Raw genomic sequence first — 8,751 nt, forward strand, 5'->3', positions numbered from 1 at the left:
GTGCGATTATCGCGTATGGCGTACCACTCGACCAGGGTCGGGCGATCATAGCACAAGACCAGCATCTGAGTGCTGACATCCACATTGAATACGTTATCGGTAGGATGCGTACAGTGCTCCTCGAGAGGATTCCTAGGACATTGAAGGAACATGACAAACCAAATAGGAAAGGAGATTGGCTTTATGCTTCTCGTGGTTTTGGCGAACTCGCCCATAGACTCCCTGGTGTCGAGAAGAATGACGAACAACGGCCGCCTCACATTTTTCTGGTACTCATTGTACTTTCTTCTCAAAGCCGAAAAAGTTGTGGTCATGGTCATGACTTGCTGTCGTGAGAATTCCCGCGACCACATGTGCACCAATGTCGTCGTGTTCAAATCTGCACATATATTTGCATTTGATGTATTATATTTTTATTTAATGTTAGCGTCTGATATTCTATCGTGACATGATATTAATTAATTTTTCCAGAGATGATTTTTTACTTTTTTAATACAGAACAGTAAAAGCCTATGGAAGTTAACTAACACGGATGTTGGTGTTTATTAATTTTTACAATATCCAGCTACACGCGAACTGCACGTTGCATAACACCTTATTTCATGAGGCCGGAATCCATTTGTAACAATTAAATTAACTAGCAATTTAATCTCTTTGATGCTAACGTGCATCTATAGGAATCCCCTTTTCCCCAAAACTGTAAAGAAATTTATTGCAAAAAATATCACCTTAGCCGGGAGTCGAACTCGGCTAATACACAACATCCGTATTAGCTAGCTCCTATAAGTTTTTACTATACTATACTTGAAATTCTCGGGAGCTTTTTTAAAATTATTTTAATTTTTTATTTTTAAATTCTACAATAAAATGAAGAAGAAAAAAATTTTTTTAAATAAGAAATATTATGGCAAATTTATTTATCTTTTTGTTCATTTGGCAACAATATTAGAATTTAAAAACTAAACATATCACACATGTAAAGTAAAAAATAATAATTCGTACCTGTATAAAATTATTTTATTACGTAACACTTAATAGACCATAATTATATTTTTTAGTTAAATAATATTGAATTAATAAGATATTATATTGATAATTAATGCATTTATAATTTAAGGGTGTATGAAGTATTCTGATCTTGAGATTTCCGAAAATCGATTTTTTTTTTTTTTCAAAAGTTAATAGTCTTAAGAATATTCCTCAAAATGTCTTTTGAGAAAAATAAAAATTGGATATACTGCAGGATAAAATATTGAAGTGCATGGGACTGCTTAACTGATTCAATTAACTAACGTTCCAATCATAACGTCTTGCTTTGAAAAACAAAAATTAAGACAAATGATATTTTACATTTACTTTATATGTATTTATATACTTATATTCTTTTTTAAGTAAGTTTGAATTTTTATTTATATAAAAAATATTTTCAAAAATGTTTTTGAAATTGTCTCTTAAGACCAGAATAGAAAGACCAGACCCTTTACCTTTATTATTGTATGTAATATTATAAAATCGAAATGATTTATGCACGAGAGATTATAATTCAATATTTATTCAAAAGTTCGTGAAAACTTTTTTTTTGCCAAAATTGCAATGTAAGAATCGATAGTCGGAAATTTTCGGTACTTACCGGAATTGCTGGACCGCACGAAAATAACGCACGACGTGCGATAATATCTGTGGACATCGCTGATCAGTCGAGAATAATTATTAATGCTTATTCGTTCCGTCAGCGATTTGTCCAACATAAGAAACAGCACCGCGATCGATCGCGCTGACGTGTACTTCATTTCGAGAAGCGCAAGTTTAAAAACGAGTACTACTTAGTGAAGTACGAGTACGAGTATGAATAAAACAATTACAGAGTAAAAAATACAAGTATATGAAAATCTATTTTGTCTAGTCGGGTCGCTGTTACAATAACACAATTTACAATTAATTCGGAATGAGAAGTATATGATAGAGGCACAATAAAATCGGTAACTTAACTTCGAAGTTATATATACAATAATGAATCACGGAATTCTTCGAATCCGTCAAAAGTATGACTATCGCTAAGCCAAGGCTTAAGGAATAGAATGAGGATACCCGCGACTCATAGATGTCAAAATTTGACTGAAGGGCGGTTATCACAAATGGGGATTTATCGGATTTGAGGATCTAGGGGGTAGGCGCAAAAGAATGTCACCGGAAGATGTGGATGTACCGCAATATTACAAATTACATAAAAATATGTAACAACACGATTTTTATCAGCGGACCATCGACAAAACCAGTAAATTATTCGTTCCATGATGGATCGAAAGATGGAAAAGAGCGGACATAATGTATACAACTGTCATAAAATTTTTTACAGTAACGCTATATATTCACTAAGAAATAATTGTATAAAGTTAATTCTATAATGATTCAATTAGTTTTTATTAAAAATTGTTGTGAAGAACTTATATAAATTAGTAGAGAAGACCGGAGACAAAAGTAACAGATTACAGTCGTAACATCGTGATTATTTTTAAAACTATAATAGGTATATGTATATGGCGGTGAGGCAAAAATCATTAGACAGACCGACGTTGGTTTATTAATTCTTTATCGGTCCACACGAAACGTGCACGTACGCAGGAGTAAAAAATACTTTCTTCATTCTTCAAGTAAGTTTTATTATGTATTTTTTTATGGTAAAGTTATAACGTATTATTTAAAAATATTTTAGTGATTATTTATGTTGATGATTTGCATATTTTAATTGATTTTCATTTATTTGTTTCACATATTTATTTTAAAACTTTACTTCAAATTATAAAATATCATGAGAAGATAATTGTTACATCAATGCCTGGAAACGGTTGTAGCGTTACAATTGTCTCCGGATTTGTTTGGTTTTATTTGAGTGTTTTTTTTCACAATATTATTTGAACTTATTAGAAAAAAAGAGCTCATTTCCGGTTTTATATAGATTTTGTTCTTTTTATTTTTTTGTAGTTAATTTTATTAAATATATATTATATATATCCATATAACATTAACATATTTAATTATAAATAATTGCAGTCCATAAAACTTAATAAATAGCTAAGTATTTATCTATAAATAATGTAATACAATCGTCCCTTTCTACTGTAATTACAACCGTCTCTGGAGATGAGGACAGTTGTAATAGTATTATAGTGTTTAAACAGTAACAACTTTTTTTCTAGTTATTTTACAATATTGAACACAAGAAAATTTTGTACATAAATAAATTTTACATCTAAAAATATTGGTTTTTAAAATGTAAATATTATAATTTAATTGTTATAGAACTTTAAATTCAAAATGTTTCATTTGTCTCCGGTCTCCCCTACAGATTAATGTAATTATTGCGCGATCCAATGTTGTATTTTATATACATATATATATGACTTAAGTAATTTTTTATACGAATGTTACAAAAATATTTTTAAAAAATCAATCATTTCTTATTACTTAAGACTATTTACAAACTAAAATTGTTAATGACACTTGGCTATTAGAGTAAAAATTTTTTTGTCTACGACCGCGCTTTAACATAATTCGGTCCACTGTACGTTATTAAACTGCCCGTTAATAAAATCACTAAATTTATTAAGTACCACAATTATTCGCCATTTTAGTTCCAAACGCCATCATTCAAAACATATACATAGTTATATGTGTATGAAACTATTTTGTAAATAAGAAGGAAATTATATTAATAAACATAAATTATATTAATTAATATTTTTTTAGAATGTTTAGTTTTGTTTATATATGATTTAACTACTCTAAATCATATGTAAACGCCATTTTGGCTCCAAATTTGAGTCTTATGGATTGCGGTACTTTAAGATCCATTTACAAAAGTCGCAAACACAAAACACAAACGTAAAAGCCAACGTTTCTCTCTTTCTTTTCTTTTTGTAAATGTTTTTGTTTCTCCGTGTTTGCGTTTTCGTTGTGCGTTTGAGACATATGTAGATGGAGCTTTACTCATTCGCGCATCATCCACAATATTGCTATTACATATTCATAAGTGACATTTCAGGTATTTTAGTTTTCACAGATTGATACATTAAGATCAGTGCAAACATAGGTGTGCATGTCTCGCAAAAGGGATATGACGTTGAGCACCAAAAATCTTTGTTATATCAACAATTTGATCACAGCGGATGATTTGAATGATTTTTAACAAAAAAAATAAGCTAGTATTAACAGGTATGTTAAAAGTAAAAGAATAAAGAGCTTTAGAAATCTCTTGTCTTTTCTTGCAAAAAATGTCTCTTAATTGTTATTTTATTTTAATATTAGCACGCCGTAAACATATTAATAATTTATTATATAATAATTATAATAATTATCATATGCATTAGAAGCATTAGACTTAAAATTCTAAGTTATTATGATTATTAATATCTGAATATACATATTACGGTACACATATTATATATTTTAAAAACGTAAAATAATAGGGAAACTTTAAATAACACAATTAACTGTTTTAACCCAGAAAACACAAAGTTACATGTAACGTAGTACTTGTTAGTTGTAATTTTCCACTCATGTGCTATATTATAGTCATATTGTTAAATAGGAAATTACAATTATAATAGGTACGATACATGTAACATGGTGTTTGCTAGGAAATTTAAAAGCACAAACAAATACATATACAAACAAATAGAAATTTTTTATTAATAGGAAAAGAAAGGCGACGAAGAAAATCTATCGATAGAAAGAAATCTGTTAATTCATTTTAAATTAAATTGTAAATTTAATCAATTATAGTGCTTTTTGATAAATATCTTTCTAGAAGGATAAAATAGGCACTCGATATAAATTTCCATCTCCTCAATCGATAATAAAATTTCTCTATAGTCAGCACCGCGTTTATAATAAAGCCTCGACAGAGAATCGCCAAAATTAGGATGACGTTAATTAAGCGAAAAGATTTGTAAATCTTGCTTCAACCAACTACAGCAAGAATCACGTGTTTTTCAGATCACACACCATGTTGTCCAGGAATTTCTGATAATTTATTAAACCCGTGTAAAAACTTACTATTAGATATGATCAGATAAGTTATATGTTCTCTCGGTGCAGATACTTGACGGTTTGCAAGGTATTTTTACTTCTAGGGTAGCTTTCCTTCTGAACGCTTAGCGCCATATCAGCAACCTTTCTTCTCTCCTTGCATATCTGAATCAGCAACAGACAACTGATCATGTAAAAAATTATAAGCACACATATAGTCTGGAGTAATCATATTAATTAGAAGGAGAAAATAATTTAATATGAAAATAAAAAATTGACTAGCTATATGTCGTTAAAATTAATTTTGCTATGCAATTCTCTTGATGTCGCGCATAAAAATACGGATTATTAATCGTATTTAGCCCTCGATCAGATCTCTTGGCACTACATATACTTATATATTGTTTATCCTTTATTAATTTCATCAATTTTAGCGAGAAATACTTTGACGCCTCGTACTTTGTCTGAAAATATAGCGAAAATTTGTCTTGTGATACTAAAACCTTTTGTCGCTCCGGATACGCATCAACGATACACCACAGTAGACAGTAGATTAAACGTGACTGTAATTCCATATATTACCGAATGCAACGGTATGACATAACTTCGATCGCACAAAAGGCATATGAACTGAAAATAAAATTTATCGGGCTCCTTAATCGCTCAATGAACTTAACGAGACTATGTAGTCACCAGTCGAGGATGCCGTGTCGTTCTTATTGTTAGTTACGGTTGTTATCGAGCGAACTTTGATTTTGGCAGCTGGAATATAACGCTCTGTATTTCCATTAATAAAATTTTCTTTACAATATCTCCGAGTTCTTTACACGAGTGCGGGAGTGCGCGAGAGTCTTGAGTGTGCGCGCCGAGAGTGTATCGCTTTCGGAAACGTACCACGGGCGTTACATTTTTGGGGGCTCGTCCAGAATCAACCTTTGACAAGTGGTGAACTATATGGCTACAACGAGAAAGAAGCTCCGCGTTGAAACTCCATAGCCTCTCATCAGGAACAATGGATTTAAGAGTGGTGATGCAGAAGATTTGACAGTTGCGAAAGGAACAGGCGCGGAAGGACATCGAATCCGCAGCGCTGCTTCGACAACACGAAAGAGTTACATCGCATCCGCAAGGAGCTACGCGCGCCTATGAGATAAGTCCATCCAATAACATAGATTTGCGTAATTCACGTGCTTTGGGAGATAGGGTTACAAATACGATACAGAATGTCGGAGGTGATCCATACGAAAAAACAAATAAACATCATAGAAAATTACGATATAAATGATTAAGGCAAAAATAGGTTTGACGGGGCAGTACCGCTACAAGAGTTTTTGCCTCAATTCAATTTAGTTACACGGGCGAATCGCTGGGCAGAGAGGACGAAGGCTATCGCGTTAGCCTCATAATCGATACCGGTCGGCGCAGAAATTCGGCCGACACACGGGTATATTAAATAACTGATACATAAGCGATTATTATATACAATAAGTGCTATAAATATATTATAATAACATTATCAATGGTTTTCAAAAAAATGTTTTTAAATAATAAAAAAATATAATAATATGAAAGAATTGTTGTAAATTTCACAATAAATATAGAAAGATTGGTTACAATCTGGTTCCACAGAGGTTGAAGTATATTTCGAAATCTTGTATATCGGAATTATGAAAGAATATAATTATTTATTAATATTTAATATAATTATTAAAATTGCAAGTTTTACACACAACAAATCCTTATAGCATTTATAGCTGTTCTTTTATTTATTATGGCAAATAGCCAATCGGTCCATTATAAAATCCTCGAAATTGTGAAATTCTTTTGTTGTTCTCCTTTCGCAATATATTCTTTACGCCAAGATTATAACTCAATGTTTTAATAGACGATTCGTTCTTCTTAATTCGAGTTTTAAACGAATAAAACACTTTTTCGATTATCAATACAAGTACTGCCAGGATCATACTGCCAACCATTATCATCAAAATCGGCGTTACAACGTTTATATTAATTATACTGTAAATCATCTTATTAGGAGGATTTTTTGCGAGATACTTGTTCAACAACCTTTTTATAACGCCATTATAATGGAACCGGTGCAAGCTGAAAAATACGAAAATATTAAAATATTCGCAAGCGAAAAGGAAGAAGCAATCATAAGAGATTTGATCTGTATTTTTTGTAAGTATACATAAATATGTAAATAAATAAATGTGCCTATAGAACTTACTGATAATTTATAAAGCCAGTGTAAGGATTTCCTTTTGATAGCGTTAATCCCAAATGTTGGATACTTCCGGTATTAATGTATACGAGCTTACAATGTATATACATGTCACAAGCGTCTTTATCAATCTGCGTCGCGTAAAATGCCAAGTTCTTCCCCTGGCAGATCTACGTAAAAATTGACGTGAATCGACTTAATGAAACGTAACGTCATTGATGTCATTAATTAGATGATATCGCTAACTTGCTTAAATGCCTCTGGATATGTTGCTGGTAAAAACTTCTTCTCTTCCAACAATTCGTACATTTTCCGAAATACTGGGTCTTTGACACCCTGCAAAATTCGAGAAAGCATAATTTGAATAAAAAGATGCTGTTTTTCTTTCAATTATGTTGTCGGAATAGAATGACAAACTCTCGCTAATAATACTTATTATGAGAAACTAAAAAATTTAAAAATGAAAATATATTCTCTGCAAATATGAAATTAAATTTTCTAACATTTAAAATTGTCAAATTTTTAAAAAATTTATATAATTACTAAAATTTTATGTGCAACGTTATATCGTGTAATGTTAAAAATTCAAAATGTTCTCGACTACATTTCCAAGATTGCGCGTTTTTATTCGCATGCGCTTCTAATGAAACTACTGCAAATGACAAGTCGCTGTTACGCAACGTAATTTCTAAACTTTAAATAATGACGGACTCACACTAGGAGCCTCCATCTCGGCGCTATTTTGTACAATGATTAATTTGTAAGTTCCATCATTGACGTAATCCTCCAGAGTGGAAAAAGGCAGTTTGGGGGAATCGAGCGTCAGAAAGCTGACCAACGAAGCGGAATAGATGGCAAGAATTACTATGGACGAGATGTAAATCGAGATAAAAGCCAACCTCACTGGTGACTCTCTGGGAAATTCTGCGATTGCGTGAAATATATAATATTACAATATTTACGTGTTCTATTCGGGCACCAAATATATTATTGACATATCGATGTACTAACTGCTTAAAACGTTACTACATATAATATAAAAAAATTATATAGATAAAAATATTAAGTAACGTTATTAAATATCTTTATAATAAATATTACCTGGTAGACCTTGTTGGCAATAAATTCCCCAAACATTAATACAGTTTTCGGACATTAAGTCCATCGAGAAGTATCCATTTTTTATTTTCATAATAGTCAACATAAAAGAAGCAACTATTATTATTATTAATATTGCTACCCATATCTCAAAGCTAAATGCCTGCAATATTTATGGACGAATGAAAACAATTTATTCAACTCGATTTTGTTACCACAAATCTTCAGTTATACAATTTATTTTAATACTATCTTTCATTCAACAGTAAAGATGTAATACAAATGATCAAATAAATAATTTAATTTTCAATTTTATTATAGATAATATTTAACATTACGAGATCCACTTTGTTTTTGTCATTTTTTCTTGGAAAACGCATTTATTTCAATTAAAAATATGA

General features: G+C 31.0%; 1 protein-coding gene and 1 long non-coding RNA gene across 2 annotated transcripts; both read right to left on the bottom strand.

The window, feature by feature from the left end:
• Positions 1-4,876: 4,876 nt before the first annotated feature.
• LOC105456958 lies at positions 4,877-6,177 on the bottom strand. Its single transcript, XR_975308.1, has 3 exons — positions 5,923-6,177; positions 5,532-5,658; positions 4,877-5,193 (listed from the first exon to the last, which is right to left on the bottom strand). It is a non-coding gene; the product is annotated as an uncharacterized LOC105456958 (long non-coding RNA).
• Positions 6,178-7,480: 1,303 nt separating this feature from the next.
• Positions 7,481-8,408, bottom strand: LOC105456959. Its single transcript, XM_011701351.1, has 3 exons — positions 8,354-8,408; positions 7,968-8,176; positions 7,481-7,588 (listed from the first exon to the last, which is right to left on the bottom strand). The coding sequence occupies exons 1-3, from the start codon at positions 8,406-8,408 to the stop codon at positions 7,481-7,483; spliced, it is 372 nt and encodes a 123-aa protein (XP_011699653.1).
• Positions 8,409-8,751: the final 343 nt, after the last annotated feature.

This window comes from Wasmannia auropunctata, unplaced genomic scaffold, assembly GCF_000956235.1.
Source record: "Wasmannia auropunctata unplaced genomic scaffold, wasmannia.A_1.0 LD335469.1, whole genome shotgun sequence".
Taxonomy (NCBI): Eukaryota; Metazoa; Arthropoda; class Insecta; order Hymenoptera; family Formicidae; genus Wasmannia; species Wasmannia auropunctata.

Excerpts from the sequence above, each read along its gene's own strand:
- LOC105456959 (XM_011701351.1), bottom strand. The coding sequence starts at position 8,408 with ATGTCCGAAAACTGTATTAATGTTTGGGGAATTTATTGCCAACAAGGT. Across the intron at positions 8,177-8,353 it reads TTGCCAACAAGGTCTACCAG|AATTTCCCAGAGAGTCACCA; the intron begins GTAATATTTATT and ends ACGCAATCGCAG. Across the intron at positions 7,589-7,967 it reads CCGAGATGGAGGCTCCTAGT|GGTGTCAAAGACCCAGTATT; the intron begins GTGAGTCCGTCA and ends CGAATTTTGCAG.